This window comes from Dendropsophus ebraccatus, chromosome 13 (genome assembly GCF_027789765.1).
Source record: "Dendropsophus ebraccatus isolate aDenEbr1 chromosome 13, aDenEbr1.pat, whole genome shotgun sequence".
NCBI classification, from domain to species: Eukaryota; Metazoa; Chordata; class Amphibia; order Anura; family Hylidae; genus Dendropsophus; species Dendropsophus ebraccatus.
In genome coordinates this window covers 51,149,668-51,172,412 of record NC_091466.1, presented here as the reverse complement: position 1 = coordinate 51,172,412, position 22,745 = coordinate 51,149,668, and the positions used below count along the sequence as shown (strand labels likewise).

General features: G+C 43.9%; 1 protein-coding gene across 1 annotated transcript; it reads right to left on the bottom strand.

Moving 5' to 3' along the window:
• Window positions 1–577: 577 nt before the first annotated feature.
• On the bottom strand, window positions 578–16,728 carry PSMA3 (proteasome 20S subunit alpha 3). Its single transcript, XM_069949166.1, has 11 exons — window positions 16,612–16,728; window positions 12,522–12,604; window positions 11,211–11,334; window positions 9,116–9,217; window positions 8,960–9,033; window positions 6,485–6,557; window positions 3,753–3,824; window positions 1,517–1,563; window positions 1,177–1,244; window positions 824–888; window positions 578–740 (listed from the first exon to the last, which is right to left on the bottom strand). Exons 1-11 carry the CDS (start codon window positions 16,630–16,632, stop codon window positions 696–698), a joined length of 774 nt encoding a protein of 257 aa, XP_069805267.1. The 5' UTR covers window positions 16,633–16,728; the 3' UTR covers window positions 578–695.
• Window positions 16,729–22,745: the final 6,017 nt, after the last annotated feature.

Genomic DNA, 22,745 nt, shown 5'->3' with positions numbered 1-22,745 from the left:
CCTATCTCACACATAGGTGAAATCGCTGAAAGAATGTTTACACAGAACGATCTGCGAATTTTTTGCAAAAGATCAACGATTTGAGAACATGTTGAAAGATCAAAATGAATGATTTTTTTGCTCGTCGTTTGATCGTTCGCTGCGTTTACACGTACGATTATCGTTCTAATTTGACCGTTCTCGTGCAAAAACGAACGATCAATCGTCCCGTGTAAAAGGACCATTAGTAAGGATGGTGAATAGTGTGGGGGAGAAACCTTGCAGTGACTACCGGGGGAGCTGGTGGGGCCTCAGTACTACAGGTTTACTATCAAACTATTTGCTGTAAGGCCACAAGTCTACCTCACTCACTCACTCTACAGGGATATGTTTTAAATCCCCTGCAGCAACACAACAGCCTGTTTAAAGCATATACTGACAATGTAATGCAATGACAGGACAAGTGCAATAAGGAACTCTCCTCATACAACTTAGCAAACCTTCAGAGGAAACTTCAAATGCCAGACAACCCCTTTACTAACCAACAATTTACCTACCACCCAGGATGGCACTGCACGCCTGTTCCAGTGACACAAGCTGTGTAAACAGTGGTTTTATTGCCAGTTACCACATGTTCAGTTCAGGTCCATACATACATATAAAAACAGCAATTTGAGTAAAGTTGAAATAGTCGATCAGAAACAAAAGAAATTAAATTACATGTTGTCATCATCAGAATCGTCCTCCTCTTCTAAAGATTCCTGCGTGAGGAAATGCAAGACTGGGTTAGATCAAGCTCTCAGATTCTACAGGCCAACATAAAGACAATGGTGCAGACATTTACCTTTGCATATTTCTCTGCTTCTTCTCTGATCTCTTTTGGTACTATTTCATGTTTTCCACTGGTTACTGTCAGCAAATAAAATAATTTTACAATGCAGAAAGAGGTGGTTAAAAAGAGAATATGAGGGCCTGCACCCTTAATCAAACTGTTAGATGTTTTGTCAGACTGTATGGGTCATGTTGCAGGAACCCCCTATCTTATCACAGCCAGATTAGGTTACATTACAAGGGAAGAGCTATAATATAGCAGGACAAATTTCAAAGCCATCAATGTCTATAAATGTAATATCTAATGGTAAGAAAAATATTGACAGATCAGACTATGAAGAATATTTTATGAAACAACATTCTTACTTTCTCCAACCCAGCTCAGCTCCAGTTCAAAGGCTTTATCTTTTACTTCATCGTGGACAATATAGATTCTAAAAGAAAAGTTGAGAATAAGTTCTATTGTGGCCTTGACCGATGTATGATCAAACTGTGCACACTGGTGGTCACTTCACCCATCAGAACATTATATATACAGTTCCCATGCTAAACACCTATGAGCTATAGCAAGAGGCAGCAGCTGGTTTGGAACACTGTGTGACCAAGTTTTGCATGGATGTTGTGTGGCTGCCACAACACCTGCAAGGAATGAAATAGACAAGGGGTTGTCCTAATGCAAAGAAGAATTTGGGCTATGCATACTTACATCTTTGCTACTTCTTTCACCACTTCACGACATGTCATTTCCTTCATCTAAAAGGGAATGAAAAAGAAAAAATAAATGGAAATTGTTCACTAACAATACAAGGAACAAAAATGCTGAGCAGCTAGAACATTAGTATTTAAAGGGGTTTTAAAGGAATTTATTCATGGCCTTTAATGTTAGACCGGTGACATACTAACAGGCTGCACCCCACTTATCAGCCATTTGCTGAGCCACAGCTTCCATATATAATGTGAATGAAGCCAGAAATTTGGAAAATTGTGTAGTGGCCATACTGGGGTTACTGCAGCTCAGAAGTCATTCACTTAAAAGAGACCTGTCATTACAATAATCGTGGAAACCCTGCCGTTGTAGCCCCCCAGATTGTGAGGGTCTAGCTGCTTGTCTACTCTGATCTTGAGACATGCTCAGTGGGTATTACTAACATCTAGTAGCTTATCCTGTGTATAGGGGATAACTTTGCAGATTGGGACAAACTGTTTATGAAATGACCCATTTGTATATGTTTAAAGGAAACCAATCCCGATAAAATCATGTGTGCAGCTATAAATAGTGTTATATAGCCCCCAGCACTGTCTCCAGTCATATAAGTAGTCACTAACAGCGTTACTCATTTGGCTCGAAAATGCACTTTATAACTTACCTACGCAGGCATGCGGGCAGTCCTCAGGAGCTAAGTAGTCACAGCTGGCGGGAAACATCTTCAGTAATCACACCCCTTTTTAGCATAGAAGCCAGAAGTGTAAGAAGGGCTGTCCCTGAGCACTGACCCTCCCAGGGAAGCATGATTACCATAGATGTCTTCCAACAGCGGTGACTACTTACCTGCTGAGGAGTGCCCAGATGCCTACATAGGTATAAAGTGTGTTTTATGGTGGCCATGTGAGTAATGCTGATACAGTGGTGGGGGCTATACAACACTATATTTATAGCTGCAGGCATGATTTGATTATTGGTTCCCTTTGAGCCCAGGTTGCCACAAAATTCACAAAACAACAATCACTGAGCTCAAGGACATCAGCAAAAAAAAAAAAAAAGGAAATTAATGGAGTACTCAAAAAGTACTGATACATTGCCCCCTATGAAATTTGAATATGCAGGAAAAGGGTCTATGGAGCCTCGGCTGTGAGTCTTAAAACATGACAATAGCCAGATATCCCTCCAGGGCAGAAAACCTGTTGCCAAGTGGTGCCTCCCAGTGGGGAGATCACCAAACCGCCCTGATATGTAGCCCTTTAAAGGGGTAGTGCGGGGCTAAACAATTATTCACTAAATAACACAACAACAAATAACACAATACCTGCTTCTTGCCGATCCAGTCCGCCATCTTGTACCAATGATGTAATCTTCGGACGGACGGACGAACCGCTCCAACCGTCCCTAGTGCCGGCCGCCCTCTGCCGCATCATCAGCTGCTCAGCCGCAATTTGCTGTATCAGTTATGCAGTTATGCTCAGCCAATCGCGGCTAAGTAGCTGATGACGCGGCAGAGATAGGCCGGCACGAGGGACGGTCGGAGCGGTTCGGCCGTCCATCTGAAGAAGACATCATTGGTACAAGATGGCTGACGGGGTCGGCAAGAAGCAGGTATGTATAGAGCACTACACTTCCGGGTCTGGTGTGGGTGGGGGGAAACACGGGGAAGGGGCGAACACGTATAACTTTGTAATGTGTGTTATTTAGTGAATAATTGTTTAGCGCCGCACTACCCCTTTAAGTCCCACTCGGATGCGGACACAAATAGGAAAATACCAGGGTGGCCCCTTTTGCATCAAAGTCTAACTCAGTTATGAGTATTGCGACATGACAAGGGAATTACCAAAGCCAGGCATCCATCCTCAGACAGCGGTCTCGGGGGATTTTCCCTCGTCAGTGTGGAGCAGGATTCTGACTGACGGGGGCAATAAAAAGTAGACTGACAAAACACAACAATCACTAAGCTCAGGGAGAGGACTGCATTGTTGTGTGGTCCACTCCCCGCTCTGTCAGTGAGAAAAGACGCACCCCATAGACGTCCATTAATAGGCCGTTTTATCATGTGACACAGAGCCAGGAGAGGACCAAGCTGAGCACAGTTGCCTCCCATTTAATTCTCACAGTCGGCTAAGGGTCTGATTACTCAGAGCGGGACAGAAAAAAACTTCTGACATAACTAACGTTTTTTTTGCAAATTACAGATCTATAAGTATTATAAATGAAAAGAAAAATGTTCACCTACCTTTACCTGCAGCTTTTCAATCTCCGTCTTAGCTGCCTGTTTGGCTTTCCCAATGGAACATCCCCAGTAGCCCTGAAGGGTGGACAAGAGGAAATTTTACTATGAAGGCATCACATATCCATGAGCAACAATGTATATATGAAATACATGGGTTACAGAGGAAGTTTTTCAAGGATGCCTTTATGAATCCAAAAATCACTCTCCATTTTTATTAACTCCTCAAAATAAACGTTCCCCCACAGTGGTGTGAAACTAGTACTACCCTTTATGTGGCACATTTTCTTTAGATTAGCCCAGACCTTTCCCCATAATTTTAAATAAGTTATTTTTAAATCAGTTGTTCAAGGATGGGAGTTTAATAGGTTTAGAGACATTGATACAAACACAAAAGATTGAAGCACTTCATTTTTTTTATTATTACCAGATACAGCACGCAGTTGCACGTACGATAGATCATACAGGTTTTTTAGTCCAGACACATGAGGTGTTTAGTTATATAGCTAATATGAGTGGGAAGAAGAAAGGGGAGTTGGGTAGATTATATAGGATAATTAATGATAGTAGTATAAGCAATTTACACACAGTAGCTAAACACAAATGGGATCAGGAAATAGGTATAATTACTATGGAAGAGTGGGAGAATATATTAAAAAATATGGGGGTTAGCACTAGAAACAATAGCTATAGATTGATGCAATTTAAAATAATTAAAAGGGTATATTATTCACCTTATATGTTATTTAGGATGGGTATAAGAACGGAAGCCAAGTGTCAGAAATGTGAAAGTATGGAGGCTAATAATTTACACATGTTGTGGGAATGTAATAGAATACAAGAATATTGGAAGAAAATAGTACAACTGATAGAAGATCGATTAAAAATATTAATTCCATATAACCCATTATGTATAATTCTCGGATGTACTATTCAGGTATCTGATTACCAAATATTGGTTTCAAAATTGTTATTAATAGCCAGGGTAGTAGTGATGAGATATTGGATTAAAGCTGAAACTCCACCAATTCAAGAATGGGTTAATCTGGTAAATAAAGTTGCTGGAATGGAAAGAATATCTGGTGCGAGGAGCAGTAGAGCAAAGAACAGATATAGCCGAATATGGAATAAATGGCTTGATGCAATAGTGGATAAGTGATGTACTATGGTTCTGGGGCTGATTTTCCTTTTTTCTTTTTTTTTTGTTTGTTGTCCCGTGTTACTCTTCACCGCATGGTTGGGTGGGTGGGTATTAGGGGCGGGCTAAGGGAATCAGGCATCGTTTCTATGAAATTAATAATGTAATTATTATTATAGATTTGGCTTATCATTCATCAGCTTATTTGGGCAGATTGATCTTATATTGAATTTAGTAGTGGTGTAGAATACTTATGTAATAGTTATGAACGAGGCGGCTGATATATTGTGATTGTTGATATCATGTTTGTATTTGGGGGGGAAATTTTCAACAATAATAATAAAGACTATGAAATATAAAAAATAAAAAAAAAACAGAGGAAGTTTTTCTATCCAGTAAAGTGAAGAGTCTCCTTTTTATAAATTCTCATATGAGTCCTCCACATCAGACCATTTGTGTTGACACAAACAAGGCACATGGACTAATATGTATAGAAGGAAACACATGAGACTTTACAGACTGTGGTAAGTGCAATACACTGTCAACAGTCCTTCCTGACCACTATGGTCGTGTTCACACATTAAATGACTGCCATTGTCACGTTTTAACTGAACAGGATCCAGGTGTTCAGACCTCAATGGGTCACTAGATCATACTGGGAGATGTGTGCACTAGGCCTGTAATCTCTCAGCTCTCCCATGTAACGGAGACAGACTCCGAATCTACGTCTATGCCACCATCTCATAGGACAGAGAAAGAAATGCTTGCTCATGTGCCTCTCCTTGTTCATTCTAGCAATTGGTCAGGGTCTGAATGTTCAGTCAAAGTTTGACATGTCTCTACAATTACGACTTCTTTTTTTTATGCAGTTTTTGAAGCCAAAGGATCTTACTTGAATACAGGAAAGACTGAGGCTTCTACTTTCTAAATCCATTCCTGTCTTTAGCTTAAACATAAACATGGTATATGACGCCCACTTCCAAATCTCCAGCCGAAACCTGACACATAGCATACCCATCCACTACGGTCAGCGTTACAAGTGCAGGAGCTTAGTTTTAAAAGCAATCTTGTACTTACATGCAGGTACTAAGGTTTTTTGGGGCCTACATTACCTGTAATAAATATCCAAGCTATTCTTCCCCATTTTACAATTTGGACAACTCAAATGAGTGAAAGTGTTACATTTATTCTGTCCAAACTTCATTATATGCCAGATATTTTGTACAGTGCTGCGAGACAGGATTTTCTTAGCCACATATGTACAAACAATACAATTCCGATTCTGTATGATTGGCCTCCTTGTTGATCAGTGTCTAGAGATGATTGTATAAACTCGAGATGACCGAACCTGGAGCATGCTTGAGTTCATCCGAACCTGATCGTTCGGCATTTGATTAGCGGTGGCTGCTGAAATTAGATAAAGCCCTAAGGCTACGTGGAAAACATGGATATAGTCATTGGCTGTATCCATGGTTTCCAGACAACCTTAGAGCTTTATCCAAGTTCAGCAGCCCCAGCTAATCAAATACCGAACGTTCGGGTTCGGATGAGGTTCGCTCATCTCTAATAAACTCACATTAACACAAAGTAGTTCACTTACATAGGATACACCTGACGGGTCGACCATGTACAACTGAGCTCCATCATCTTCATTGTAAGATCCCAACATAAAGCTGCAAAAAAGAAAATGCATAAAAATTAAAAGAGGTTCTCTGACCATTTCTTTTTCTTAGAAGGCTCCCTGGACAACTAGTTAATTATATGCTGTCTGACTTGCTAAGGGAAACACTGATCAGACAAAGTCACTGAGCACTCTCATCAGCAAGCGTTCAATACTAGAGATGAGCGAACCTGGAGCATGCTCAAGTCCATCCGAACCCGAACTATCGGCATTTGATTAGCGGTGGCTGCTGAAGTTGGAGAAAGCCCTAAGGCTATGTGGAAATCATGGATATAGTCATTGGCTGTATCCATGTTTTCCAGACAACCTTAAATCACCCTGCACGTTTCCTAAACATCCCCCTGTAACCTCCGTGCCCCCCTCCATCAGTCAGTAATCTTACTTTGAAGAAGTCCCGCGCTGTATGTAAATTTCTGGCAAGTAGTCACGGTGGGCGGATTTAGTCAAGGTGGGCAGAATTAGTCACAGGTCCTGGGCGTCTGTAATGGCTGTAATCATGCCCAGAGGGGCGTGCTTGAGGTCTGCCTTCCATCCACGTGACCCGGAGGCTTGAGTTTCACGTCGGCGGCGCACTGACGTCATCCGCACGCAGCGCCGTCATCTTCCGGAGTCAGCGCATGCGCAGTACGACGGCGTCGTCTTCCGCCGTACTGCGCATACACGGACTACAGAAGACGTCTGCGCTGCGTGCGGATGATGTCAGCGCGCCGCCAACGTGAAGCGCAAGCCACCGGGTCACGTGGATGGAAGGCAGACCTCAAGCACGCCCCTCTGGGCATGATTACAGCCATTACAGACGCCCAGGACCTGTGACTAATTCTGCCCACCTTGACTAAATCCGCCCACCGTGACTACTTGCCAGAAATTTACATACAGCGCGGGACTTCTTCAAAGTAAGATTACTGACTGATGGAGCGGGGCACGGAGGTTACAGGGGGATGTTTAGGAAACGTGCTGGGTGATGTGCCAGCACGTTTCCTTATCTTAAGATGGATTTTCGGCGTGATTGGTTCCCTTTAAAGCTTTATCCAAGTTCAGCAGCCCCTGCTAATCAAATGCCTAACGATCGGGTTCAGATCAATTCAAACCCAAACCCGGTTCGCTCATCTCTATTCAATACTCATGCAGTGTCACCACAGGAAAATAAAAACATTACACAGATGGCATGGAACATTTATCAAAACCATCTATAGCTGATGAAAAACTTCTGCCCCTAAAAGCCAAGCAGTGCACAGCTTTCATTTTATTCAAGAGACGAATACAAAATTAAAGATGCCTAAATATCACTTATGTGGGACTGTTCCCACATAACAGATTTGCTGCAGGTAAATCTGCAGAAAACTGGACCCATATTCTGCAGGTAAGTCTGCAAACATATCTACATCAAATAGTTCTAAGCTTTGTGTAGAAATGGAGTCTCCTCAGCAACATTCTTTTCTCCCTATGGGTCTCTAAACAGTAATGACATTTAATCATATGACCACTGCAGTCTGTGATTGTCATCAGTGGTCAGAAATGACAGCATATCACTGGAGGCCAAGTGTATAGAGACCAGTAGAGTGGTAAGCAGCATTGCTATTAGATGAGACCAGTGTTGCTGAGCCAGACTATCCGCAGAAAGACACCGGCAGCAAAGGAGGGCGAGTATAGTGACCAATCGGCATCCTGCAGTCACATTGCAGCACCTGTCAATCATCCATTTCAATGCCGCAATCGCAGTACATAGTGGCACTGAAAGGTTTAAATCACTGCTACTAGTGGAATGCTGGTGGCAGTCATTAGCAGAGGGTGTGGCCAACCCCTTCTGTGCATGAGGGGCTAAATGCCACCATCAATTGTGACAGCAGCATGTACACAGTTAAAGCTATTCAAAGTCTGTGCAGTGAGCAGTTGGATCAGGCACCTGACCTTGGGGGAGGATGAGAGGGAAGGCACACAGAGAACATGATGGGCTTTCAGCTTGCTGTCTGCCATGTTTTCAGAAGTATACTTTACGTTAAACAGAGCTGCTGTGCAGCTTAAAGCGTCACTGTCATCACAGATCAAAAGTTTTGATCAGTCCGGGTCCGAATGTTCAGACCCGTACCAATCAGGAGAACAAACCAGGAGAAGACTGTGCTAAGCGCTCTCCTCTCCTGACTCAGTGTAATGTGATCAGTAGGGCTCATAATGCAAGTCTAAGGAGCCCGACTGATTACATGACACAGAGTGGGGAGGTGACGCTCTGCAGCATGGTCCTCTCCCAGCTCGTTCTGACACATGTCAAAAGTTTTCTATGATGACAGTGATACTTTAACATAAAGTATCGAATACCAGGGTAGTGAACCAATTTTTTGCCCCAAGTATAGATAGTAGAATCGATATTTCAGTGCATCGAGCATCACCCTTCCTTACCTGCATCCGAATGGTCTGACAGCACTGTATAGTGTATAGGCATGTACATACATAGCCACTCTGTCTGCAAGATGCTGTGAAGAAACAAGAAGCATGTGAGTTATACCACAGACCACATCATCATGGGGTAAGCTGCCACTCAGAGGACCACTGTACCTTTAATGGAATGTCATAGCCATAGTTTGATCTAAAGTTGGAAGCTTCCTCTCGAGCAATGTCTGCCAAGGAACGAGCATCTGCCAAGAGTCCAGCAACAGCCTGCAGTTCATGCAAGATGGTAGGTAATGTCAATAGAAGGGCACATAGCACAATGTTCATTTACAGCACATTAAGAGACCCCTTTTTCCTCAACACCCACAATTTCCCTTACACTTGAAGGGAAAGTGTCATCAGAAAATTGCTTGAATGGGGTTATCCAGGGTTAGAAAAAGAACAGCAAAACCAGCACCACCCGTCACCAGGTTGTGTAAGGTATTACAATTCAGTGCCATTTACTTCACTGGAATGGAGCTGAAAAACCCACATCCAAACTGATAACAAGAGAGGTGCTGTTTGTAAAAAGCAGCAGCCATGTTCTTCTAAGCTTATATAACCCCTTTAAATTAAAGAACAACTCCGGCGCTTATAATAATAAAAAAAAAATAGCTACAGTTGGTGTCTTCATTTTACTTCCTGGTTTGGGCTTTCCCATGATGCACTTTGTCTCCTGTGATGTCTAACTAACTCTGTAGAACTGTTAGATGGCTTACAAATTGCTCAGCCAATCAGAGCTGAGCAACCTGAGTCATCTGACAAAGGGAGGCTGGCTTAACAGGGCTTAGACCCGCCTCCCTCTTGATGATGTCATTGTCACAAAATGACTGCCACAGAAAAGCCTGGGGTCAACAGCCATTAGGTAAGGATGAGTTTACTTCACTTCCTGGTGGTGGTGGGGAAGATAGGTGATTGAAGCATATTACACAGGTATATAACTTTGTAATGTGTTTTAATTACTGAGAAAAAGCTTTTGATCAGAGTCCTTTATGTTTTTATTTAACCCATTTATTAGGCTGCTGTCACACATGGTTATTTTGGAAAATTGCCGCTGCAGTTCAAGAGCACAATTAGAGATGAGCAAACCAGCCGAGGTTAAGTTTTGTATGAACCTGAACGATTAGCTTTTGATTCTCACTGTCTGTTCGTTTGGTGGAGAAAATGGATAAAGCCCAAGTACCACCTGCAAAACTTGGATACAGCCATAGGTTATACGATGTATCCATATTCTCCAGGGAGACCTCGAGCTGTATCCACCTTCTCCACGGAGCGGGCAGTCAGCGGGAATCAAAAGCTGATCGTTCAGGTTCATACAAACCTGAACCTCGGCTGGTTCGCTCATCTCTAAGCACAAAGAATCTTTGTAACACATGCAGTATTTCCAAACTGGATTCTGCAGCACCAAATAATGCAAGTCTATTGCTTCGGATTTGGTAATAAAAATGCCAATATTGTAAATTCACATCTACCATGCTGAAGTTGTTATAGTGGTGTGGACTTAATAACTGACTTTTCAGCAGTTAAAAAAAAAGAAAAAAAATCAGCAGCGAGGATTGTTGATTTTGACTTCAATAGGAAAAATCTGCACTATATATAGTGGACTCAACACAACAATGCACACAACAGGTCGGTTTAATCTTTCTAGATGATTCTACCCTACCTCCTAAACCAGTGCTTCTCAAACTTTTTCTACTGAAGCCTCACCCAACAGACCAAGGCAATGCCTGGGCCTGATCAGACTGACCAAGAGGCTGCCTGGGCCTCACCATCTGCGGTCAGGTCTATTTATAAGCTGAAAATAATGCTAGGGCTACCTTTCACCTGTCTCCCAAGCTCTAGATACTGATAAATTAAGTACAAAATAAATTAATAATGTTGTTAAAATAGAGATTTCTGCAAAAAGCAAATGGACTGTGCAAATCATAGTAACTTTGTTAAACCTAGCTCCCCAGCTGGGCCTCACCAACAACTAGGGGGCGCCTCACTGGTGAGGCCCGCCTCACAGTTTGAGAAGCACTGTCCTAAACAACCCTAATAAATAATGCTGCAAACACTCCAGCCTTCTGATCCATACCCTAACCACTGCTGTGTGTCTAAGCTGAAGAAGGACTGCAGTACCTTCCTGATCCCAACTTTTCTTTGCATTTGTTTTGAAATGGTCATCCTCAAACCCAACTGTTCTATGGTGGGTAAAACCTCTTAAAGGCCTCTTTCTTACCATGCCCACATGTCGATCCACATTGAAGATGCGCTTGTTAGAACCTTCTTCATAAAGTTTAGATAACACAAGCTTCTCTACACCAAACACAACGCCATCTTTACATCTGATGCCAATGGCCGTGCTAAAAATAAAGGAGAGAAAAAAATATATATATTTATACATACACACCCCTGACCAAGTCTGAATTCTTAATTTTATTTTAGCAATGCTTTTCTCTACTTGTTCCATATTACAGTACAGTGTCATTGAAGGGGATTAATTAAAAATTAATGGCCTATCATTAGACAGACAGGGATCTGATTCCCAGTACCCATACCTATCAGCTGGCTGAAGGGACTATGGTGCTCGAGTGAACATGACACAGCTTGGGCGCTGCCCAATCTTAAAAGTTCCTATTCACTATCAATAGCCATTGGCTGACTGTTGCTCCTTTCATCCTTCTTATACACATGAACATTTGGCACAGCCCTTTATTTATAATAAATTCCAGAAAATGGGTTTCCACAGCTTCATGCATTAAAAAAAAGTTGAGAGTCTTTATAAAGACTCAACTATTTTACTGCATGAAGCTGTGGAAACCCATTTTCTTGCATTTGCTATCACCGGTGGAAGGCCCGGTCTCCTCCACTTGCTCTGCAATTCCTGGGATCCACCCTTATAATCCCTCAAGAAGACAGTGAGCTGGACTTCATTTACTCTACTAGTACACCTATAATATCTGATAACCCCCTTTAACCACTGGGATGTAGGCAGAAAGACCAGGAACATTTTCCACACATTCAATTTTGGAACTTATCCTTCAGAATTATCTGCAGACTTGGAAATCCTAGCACATACTAATGCAGCAACTATGTATAGCCAATAAAAGCTACGAGAACATTGAAAAGAAGAAGTATACTATTTTGAGATCATGTCTCATAACCATTATAGGAATGACAATATAACTGACACAAGGAGGACACATGCAAAACTAGATTCTCCATACAATGTAAATGCAGCCACTCACGACTGTTTAGTCAGGCAGCAGATAATAGGTATCACACAGCCTACATGGAAACCATAGGGAATATGTAGGCCCTTACACCTACATTTTTTTTATTATTTCTTTTAGCAACACATAAAAAAAATGAACAGTGTGGGCAAAGCTGGTCACCTGTGTTAAAGCTTATGCAGGCCTGAGGAGGCATGACTTCCTTCTCTGATGCTCTTTGAATCCCTGATTCATGCACCACCCCCCTAGGCCCTGCACTACATGCCATTTTGCCTTGAGTGTCCCTGTAAATGGAGTAGGAGCCTTTCATCACTTACCTACTGTTTTCCACTGCTTTAGCTGCATATTCAACCTGAAATACTCTGCCATCCGGTGAGAATGTAGAAGCTGACAGATCGTACTGCAACAATACAAAGAATTGTTCATAAAACCAGTGCTTTAGTCCAATGGACATGATACAACCTCAAAATATAATAATAATAATAATAATAATAACAAATAGTAACTTTTTTAGAGCTGGTCAGACGCATTCACTAATGGCTTATCAATTTCCAAAAATCATTCATTCATTAAGAATCATTACACTACATGAGTTATGTGCACGGGTTGTATTCAAACAGATATGCTAAAATCCACACAAAAAACACTCTCCAGATGATGTATGCTTTTCATGCCAACTGTACCACCCAGCATGCAGTAGACTCTCTCACCACCCACTGAGACTAGGCAGAAGACTGGAACTAAAAAGGTAAACGTTACAGTGTCCCTATCATTTGTAAAAACTTCTGATATGTCATAGCTATATGCTGATAGTTCGCATTGTCCAGGGTCCGGGTGCTGAGACCCCTGCAGATCGCTGGAACAAAGGGGCAGAAGCGCTCAGTAGCGCAGGCTCTGACCCTCCGCTAATAAGAGCAGTCTACGGAATTATAATGGGAGCCTATGGAACTTCCGGCCATTGTAATGTAGTAGATAGCAGTTATAGCGGAGATGGAGGGGCAGAGCCTACACTGCTGAGCACTTCTGCCCCTTCATTCTAGTGATCGGCAGGGGTCTCAGCACACTTTAAACTGGACTGTAACATGCTAGACATACCCATAGGTCTCAATCAGTCCAGGTAAAACACAAACATACCTGGCCTTTGTTGGGCGAGTATACCACAAAAGGGAAGATTATGGAGTAGTGTAGTAGACTATACTGTTCCAAATATTAGCCCCACTGTTTATAACAACAACTGGCGGTTTAGCCACAAATTCCAGTATATACTCTAATGCCAGCAACTCTACCAGTTTAAGGAGGAGATGCCATTAGGACAAGCCTTGTAGACAGGAGACAAGGGGGACATAAAGTGGGTCCTCCTTTACGTGCCAGAATGACTCCTAGTCTGGCTGACTGGAATGGCCAGAGTTTTCCTGGTGCCTTAGGGTCCATTTACACAAAGATTATCTGACAGATTATCTGCCAAAGATTTGAAGCCAAAGCCAGCAATGGATTTGAAAAGAGGAGAAATCTCAGGCTTTCCTTTATGACCTGATCTCAGTTTATAGTCTGTTTCTTGCTTTGGCTTCAAATCATTGGCAGATAATCTTTCTGTGTAAATGGACACTAACTTGCTTAGCTGATCACAATGGCTGATCATATCTGAAGTGTGTTGTTAAAAATAACCCTATAAAAGGAATTATGTAATATGTACATAAAGCAACAGTTAAATTTAAAAAAAACAAAAAAATCTTTTGAATAGTCATAAAGATGTCAAACATTTTGACTGGTCAGCATCTAGGTCCAAAGACCCCCCACTGATAGCTAGGACAAGCCAGGAGAAGTGCTCAGCTAAGCACTTCTCTGCCAGTCCCACTCCATAAAAGTCTATAGAGTCCGTCTCCTGAAGCAAGTAAAGACTAAGGGCCCTATTACACCAACAGATTATCTGACTGATTTTTTTGAGCCAAAGCCAGGAATGGATTATAAACAGAGATCAATTCATAAAGGAAAGACCGAGACTTCTCCTTTTTTGAAATCCATTCCTCGTTTTGGCTTAAAAAAATAAATAAATCTGTCAGATAATCTGTTGGTGTAAAAGGGCTCTAAGGGTATATATACACACACACAGATTTCTTCACTGTAGGGCCGAAACCAAGCACTGATTAGCGTATCGCTCATGCAGCCCTGACAGCAAAGATATGTATATATATCTGTGAGTTCAGTTTCCAGATCACAAGGAGCAGCCTATACTTACCAGCAACGCTGCTTATGATCCAGTACTTTGGCTCTCCCGTCCTTGCGCTGTCTGTATCTTTGGCTTCCCAGAATGATGACAGCCGTAGGAGGCGGTGCCTGAAATTACTGCAGCTGGCGAAGGACAGAAGAACCAGATACTGGATCACAAGCGGCATGGCTGGTAAGTATAGACTGTGGTTTGTGATCTGGAAACTGACAGCACAGACATATACATACCCTATATACATATCTGTGCTGTCAGTTTCCCTCAATCATTCTTGGTCACACATAACTGTCTACACAGGAAGATGTTAGGCCGAATAAAATACATCAGCTGATAATCTGGCGTTTGCCCGGTCTTTGGCTGATCGCTGTCACTTTTACACGGGCGGATTGTTGGTTGCAGGACCCTAAGAGAAAAGTGATTAACAAAGGCCTTTACCCGTCTCGTCTGATGACCGATGGGGTTTCAGCAACTAGAACCTGAACAGTCGAAACTTCTGACCTGACATTATAACCTGTCAAATGTTCTTTAAAAACGACAGGGACAGTTTAAGGGTTTACCTTAAAGCGAATGTACCATCAAGTACATTCGCTGTAAAGTGTCACTGTCGTTTAAATTTTTTTTTTTTTTTTTTTGCAGAAATCAATAGTACAGGCAATTTGAAGAAACTTCGTAATTGGGGTTATTAGCTGAAAAATGCATTATTATCATGAAAAAGCAGTTTGAAGCTCTCCCCCCTGTCTTTACTGTTCTCTTATGGAGAGGGGAGGGGGCGGAGGGAGATGAGGCACCAAAACAGGACAACAAAGAGATAATTTAGGACTAAAAAAGGTAGAGGTCTGCTGCACCTAACCCCTACAAATGGAACTCACCCTCTTCGAGTGCACCACTGTCCCAGCGCTAACGGGATAAAATAATAGCAGAGTATATACCAATATAGTAGGCTCTCCAAAAGTGGGTGATATGTTGCTAAATAGCAGAGAGATAATTTACAGCTACATCACCGGCTATCTCCTCTGACAGTCAGCACTGACCTCTGAATACTGGCTTTCACACAGGTCCCTCTATGTAATCCTGTGTTCTCTTCTGGCGACTAATCCCCCCCCCCTTCCATAGGTTACATAGGGCTCCTCTGATGTAAATGAGTGGAGATTTCCTGATGAGCTGAGAGGGGGGGGGGGGAGGACCTGGGGAAAGTCTTTTTGAATGCAGATAATGGCATAATTGCCTAATAAACCCAATTCCAATGTTTCTTGAAATCTCCTGTAAAAAAAAACAAAAAACTGACACTTTAAAGGGGTGCTCCAGCATGGGGGCACTTTTTGGGGGGGACCGATGAGCGCCACGATGAGTGACCCGCCGCTGGAACCGGGGAGGTGAGTGGACCTCTTTTATTTCAGCCACCTCCTCCCCGGTCCCCCCCAGAAAGTGCCCCCATGCTGGAGCACCCCTTTAAGTATGTCCCATGTAAAGAATGGTGCCGGCGCGAGGAGGCCTGTGACACGGTCCCTTTTTTTAATCTGCGCCATTTTATTCTCGGCCACCTCTATGACACGGCTTCATTGATTCTGCCTGTGAATAGAATGGCGCCGTACACAGAAACCGGGCCACAGTTCAAAATAAGGGCCGGGGCAATGGCGCCGATCTATACACGGGCAATACTGTACCTAATGGTACATTCACTTGAACATACTAGAGTGACCTGGCAGGCGGAGGTTTAGCTCCTCATTCTTCTCGAGATCTCTGCTTGCTGACTGTGAATGAAAACATCCTAGCTCAGTCCAGTATCTAAGAACATTAGTATCAGGTACAATATACAGAGCACAGGTGTCTATGCCTGCATTCACTGACAGCAAGCAGAGATAGAACGATGACTTGTCATATTACAGAGACCTGGGCTCAGGGACACATAGAAGTCTATGGGAGCAGCACTTTCACTTTCACTAGCGGTCAGTGAGTCAGCACGGAGCTGCCCAGTCGCCCTAATGTCGGTCGTATAGGATGACAGCCCGGGTGGGCTCCGCTCCTGCACCGCCTGCTCTCCCGCTTTTCACCCCGCACAAAGAGACACAAGCCCCCCGGAGACCACGCTCTAATAACCCGACACCTCCAAGTACACGCCCGCGGCAGAGCTGGCGCCATCCCCGGGAGAGGCGGAGAAGCTCCGGGCCCCAGCACACACTCACCCCGGTGCCGATAGAACTCATGTCTGACAGTGCTGAGCGGACTTCGGCGGTGAGACGGCACTTTCACTCCAATCTTCCTCCGCACACTCACCAGCCAGTAACAAGCTACCTGATTGCTCTACAACAGACCAATCAGCGGCCTCTCTCTAAAACGCATGCGCAGTAATTAGATTCTCTTTCTATAGAAGGTTAGCGAGTTGCTGAATACCTGAGTGGCCTTTGTAGCGTCCTCTAGTGCTTGGATGTCTGCTTTACACTGCTTGTAGTTTATGCGGAAGCAAAAATAATAATAATTATTATAAAAAAAACAACAACTAACGGCGCATTTTAATTGCCTCAGTTATATTTATTTGGAAATTACTCTATAAATAAAGACATCTAATAAAAAAAAAGCTATAAAAATACCTCCGTGTTACGTTGTATGTGTGCTGTGCATTTAAAGAAACAGCGCCATCTTGTGCCTAACTTGTGGTATTTCAGCTCATTTCTATTTAGCCGCCTTGAGCCACCAGGGTGCAGTGGGTCAGGGACAAAAGTATTTCAGCAGCAGCCTGCAGCATAGTGCCCTAGCTGCTACAGAGGTTCAGGTCACATAGCAGCTTTAGGGTAGCTTTACACGTACCTTATCGCTGCGTTTTTAACGGTGCATCTTTGACGATGCGTTTTTGCTGCGTTTTTTACATGCGCGTTTTGATTTTCACATGATTTTCATGTGAAAATCAAAACTCGCATGTAAAAATCGCACCAAAAACGCACCGTTAAAAACACAGCGATACGGTACGTGTGAAGCTACCCTTACAGTGGTGCTAGAGCCGCCTTAAAGGGCTATTCCAATCCTTAGCCTCCCTGAAGTATGTTCTGGTGCATGTTAGAATAAGAATAGATATTACATTTGGGGAAACATCCTGTGTCCTTAGCACAGCAGGGGTGGAACCTTGCATCAGAGGGAGCCATTATCCCTGCTTGCTCTGCTACACTGTGCCAGGGCTGCAGCACTAGTGGCACAGACAGCTTCCCTAAGTGTAGTCTATGGAGGTAATAGTTAATCACTGTATGGTGGTGATATCTGGTCCTGGTATAGTCATATAATTTGATAATTATGTACAATGTATATGTTGCAGTGAAATGATAGAATCAGGGATTTGATCAAATCCCGGGAAATGATGAAATGGCCAAGCCCTACCATCATTTCCCTGAAGAAAATCAGTCATTTGAGCAAATACGTGACCACTTTCAGGGAAATGATGGGAAGGAATTCTATCATTTCCCCTGCAACATACCTCCTCCTCCCCACTTGCTGTGTGCTGTGTGATGATACCTCCTCCTCCCGGCTCTGCTCCTCTGTCTGCTGTGTGATGATACCTCCTGCTCCCGGCTCTGCTCCCCTGTCTGCCTCCGGTCCTGTGTGCTGTGTGATGATACCTCCTGCTCCCGGCTCTGCTCCCCTGTCTGCCTCCGGTCCTTTGTGCTGTGTGATGATACCTCCTGCTGCCGGCTCTGCTCCCCTGTCTGCCTCCGGTCCTGTGTGCTGTGTGATGATACGTCCTGCTCCCGACTCTGCTCCCCTGTCTGCCTCCGGTCCTGTGTGCTGTGTGATGCTGCCTCGTGCTCCCGACTCTGCTCCCCTGTCTGCCGTGTGATGCTGCCTCGTGCTCCCAGCTCTGCTCCCCTGTCTGCCACCAGTTCTGTGTGATGATGCCTCCTGTTCCCAGCTCTGCTCCCCTGTCCGCCTCAAGTCCTGTGTGATGATACCTCCTGCTCCCAGCTCTGCTCCCCTGTCCGCCTCCAGTCCTGAGTGCTGTTGCCTCCTGCTCCCAGCTCGGCTCCCCTGTCCGCCTCCAGTCCTGAGTGCTGTTTGATGCTGCCTCCTCCTCCCAACTCTGCTCCCGGCTCTGTTCCCCTGTCCGCCTCCCGTCCTGTGTGTTGTTTGATGCTGCCTCCTGCTCCCGGCTCTGCTCCCGTCTGCCTTTGGTCCCATGTGCTGTGTGATGCTGCCTCCTATCTGCCTCCGGTCCCGTGTGCTGTTTGATGCTGCCTCCTGCTCCCGGCTCTGCTCCCCTGTCTGCCTTTGGTCCCATGTGCTGTGTGATGCTGCCTCCTGCTCCCGTCTGCCTTTGGTCCCATGTGCTGTGTGATGCTGCCTCCTGCTCCCGTCTGCCTTTGGTCCCATGTGCTGTGTGATGCTGCCTCCGGTCCTGTGTGCTGTTTGATGCTGCCTCCTGCTCCCAGCTCTGCTCCCCTGTCTGCCTTTGGTCCCATGTGCTGTGTGATGCTGCCTCCTGCTCCCATCTGCCTTTGGTCCCATGTGCTGTGTGATGCTGCCTCCTGCTCCCATCTGCCTTTGGTCCCATGTGCTGTGTGATGCTGCCTCCTGCTCCCGTCTGCCTTTGGTCCCATGTGCTGTGTGATGCTGCCTCCTATCTGCCTCCGGTCCCGTGTGCTGTTTGATGCTGCCTCCTGCTCCCGGCTCTGCTCCCCTGTCTGCCTTTGGTCCCATGTGCTGTGTGATGCTGCCTCCTGCTCCCGTCTGCCTTTGGTCCCATGTGCTGTGTGATGCTGCCTCCGGTCCTGTGTGCTGTTTGATGCTGCCTCCTGCTCCCAGCTCTGCTCCCCTGTCTGCCTTTGGTCCCATGTGCTGTGTGATGCTGCCTCCTGCTCCCATCTGCCTTTGGTCCCATGTGCTGTGTGATGCTGCCTCCTGCTCCCATCTGCCTTTGGTCCCATGTGCTGTGTGATGCTGCCTCCTGCTCCCGTCTGCCTTTGGTCCCATGTGCTGTGTGATGCTGCCTCCGGTCCCGTGTGCTGTTTGATGCTGCCTCCTGCTCCCAGCTCTGCTCCCCTGTCTGCCTTTGGTCCCATGTGCTGTGTGATGCTGCCTCCCATCTGCCTCCGGTCCCGTGTGCTGTTTGATGTTGCCTCCTGCTCCCGGATCTGCTCCTCTGTCCGCCTCCGGTCCCAGTTGACTCCTGACTCGTTTATTCCATCATTTCCCTTAAAGGGGTCAGTGATTTGCTCAAATCACTGACTTTCTTCAGGGAAATGATGGTAGGGCTTGGCCATTTCATCATTTCCCGGGATTTGATCAAATCCCTGAATTCTATCATTTCACTGCAACATATACATATTTGTCCATAGTTGGGGCATACACTTGGGGTTGGTCTTTTCAGACTTTGTACAAATCATCATAACAGTCCAGTTGTCACATATTGGAGAAGGGTAGGCCAAAATAGGAAACCTCTGCAGGTTATATTATCTAAAATGTAACCTTTATTATAATGGTATAAAATTCATAACATACAAACTACTACAAATGCATGACCTTTGCCTTAACTAAATTGGTCACACCAGCTTCACTAAAATCTATTGAACTGCAAAATAAATACATAAATATATTTTAAAAAGTTGATGACTTTCCCTGTTTACACCTTACACCAGACCCTGCCTTACAAAGCTGTATATATTCCCTGACAAGGGTGATCCCACACTCGACCCTCCTGTTATGCCCTGAAAGGCCTTAATGTCACAGAGGGTCTCAGCTCATTATAGACAGTGGCAGAAAGCCGTGTTGCACTCTATCTTCCACAGTGTCTGGTAGCAGTGGCTGCCGACAACCTGTCGGCAGCAACTGCTACCAGACACACACTGTGCAAGATAGTGCAACACGGCTTTCTGCCAATGCAGCAGCCGTTTAGCCCAATGTTAATCAAACTGCTCCCCCATCCTTTACTGCACCCCACTTCCCTAAGGAAGGAGGAAACGCATCGAAGGTAAGGGACCTGCCTTGGTGTTTTTAGGGTGCATTAGGGTCTGCACCAAAAGGTAGATCAGGGTAGAGGTCACCCTTATTAGGGCGAGTGCCCCGCTCCACCCTGTGCGAGCAGGGGTAGTTTCCCTTACATACATTGTTACAGGGGATAATAGGGTCAGACGGTCCCTGCCTTGGAGAGGCAACCCCACCTTGATATCATTGGAAATTTGTGACAGCCATAGTGTATACAAAACTGCTGGAAACATAAATAGGCAGTAAATTTACAATGAATGGTTGATAAAGTGTATATGCAATACAGGGGCTACACTTATATGTATTATGTATGTTGATCTATGTTTTTTGTGGGGTAATATTTTAAGGTAAGAAATTAAAGGTTAAATTTAAGTCTAGTTGCACCCCTTACTGTGATTTAGTTTTCTGATTAATGAGGTGTACCCAAACACGGTTTAAATATTTTACCTGGGTACTGTGCTTATATCTGTACAACTCTGGTACACCTTCTCTAATTCACAGAAGCGGAACACTGTTTGTGCAATATTTTAATATTTGTCACCTGCCACACAATGAGAGACATGCCTCTCTCCCTGCAAGTCAGATGGCTCCACAGACTTACATTATGGGGTTGTCTAACTCATGTGACACAGAACTGGGAGAGAATACACAGACATTTTAAATATCCTTTTCCCTTGTCCATAGGATAAGTGTCAGATCTCAGGGGTCCAATCATTGGGAAACCCTGTGATTTCCATAATGCGATATAATGCTCAGGTACCTTTGTCAGCTCCTAGAGCACAGGTGTCAAATTCAGACCCTCCAGTTGTTACAAATTACTACAATTTCCATCATGCCTGGACAGCCAAAGCTTTGGATTTGGCTCTCCAGGCATAATGGGAAATGTAGTATAGCTAGAGACCCATGCCCTAGATGCTCTTTACTTGATGCAAATCTCATGCACATATTATGCGAGTGTCGTGAATTGCAGCTATCCTTTTGCAAATCTGCAGAAATCCCATGCAAACTTTCCTAAATAGTTTTAACTGGCCATCTATCATACCCTTACAATTGTAAGGCAATATGCTGTAGAAAAGTGAATGTGTCAGAGAAATCTAGAACCTATATATATACTGAGACATAGCTGAACTGTTAAGTTGTATTGTGTTTGTTTGATGATGTTTTTTATCTGTATTTGCTGATAGGAAACTGTTAATGTCAGATATGTCTTTATGGGGACTTGTTGCTCATATACTGTGTGCGTGAAGCAAGGAAGAAAATGGAAAAACAATAACTATGGACAGATCGATTGCTCAAAGGAGCTTGTTAATTATATTGTTCATATATAACTGTATAATGTGCATTTATGCCCTGTGCATTAAATGATCTGTTTATATATGATGTACAAGGAAAACTGATTTCAAATCTGATAAAAAAAACTAAAAAAAAAAAAAAAAAAAAAGTGTGCGCACTGATTTAATGCTGCAAATTTAACTTCTTTAATTATATAGCACTAACTTATTCCACAACACTTAGATAGCTTTTCATTACTCAGAATGGACCCTATTGGAGTACACACTCCAAATTCACCTATCAGAAGGTTTTGGAGAGTATGAGGAAACCGGAGTATTCACATTAAACCCATACAAATATGGTGAGAATGTACACACTCCTTGCAGATTTAGGCCATGTTCACACATGGCAAGAACAACGTCCGTGGCCGTGTCAAACAACAGCCGATGTCTGAGATGTTCACGTGTCGGATACTGCAGTATCGGCCACTTTATTTGAATTGGAATATGGGCACATTCAGGTGTGCCTGCATTTTAATTTGCCATAGACCACAATGGAAAGTACATCCAGGAGCTGTACTTTACACTGTGAGTATATCTTGTACGGCCGCTGTTCACAGAGTAGTGGCCGTATAAAACAGACCTGTCAATTATTTTGTACGGCCATAGAGAACCATGGCCGTAGTGTATACACTACAGCCATGGTCCCATACATTGTAATGTAAATGATCGGTGTCATTAAACAACCTGCAACAACATCCGTTGTTTATTGGTAAAATACAGTGTGTGAACATGGCCTTAATCCATATAAATAGGTAGCTGAAATCCACAGCAGATTAAAGGGGTTGTCCAGTGCTACAAAAACATGGCCACTTTCTTTCAGAGACAACACGACTCTTGTCTCCAGTTCAGGTTCGGTTTGCAATTAAGCTCCTTTCACTTCAATGGAACTAAGCAGCAAAACCCCATCCAAGCTGGAGACAAGAGTGGTGCTGTCTCTGGAAGAAAGTGGCCATGTTTTTGTAGCGCTGGATAACCCCTTTAAGTACATGTGAACATACTCTAAAATTTAATGCAAACGC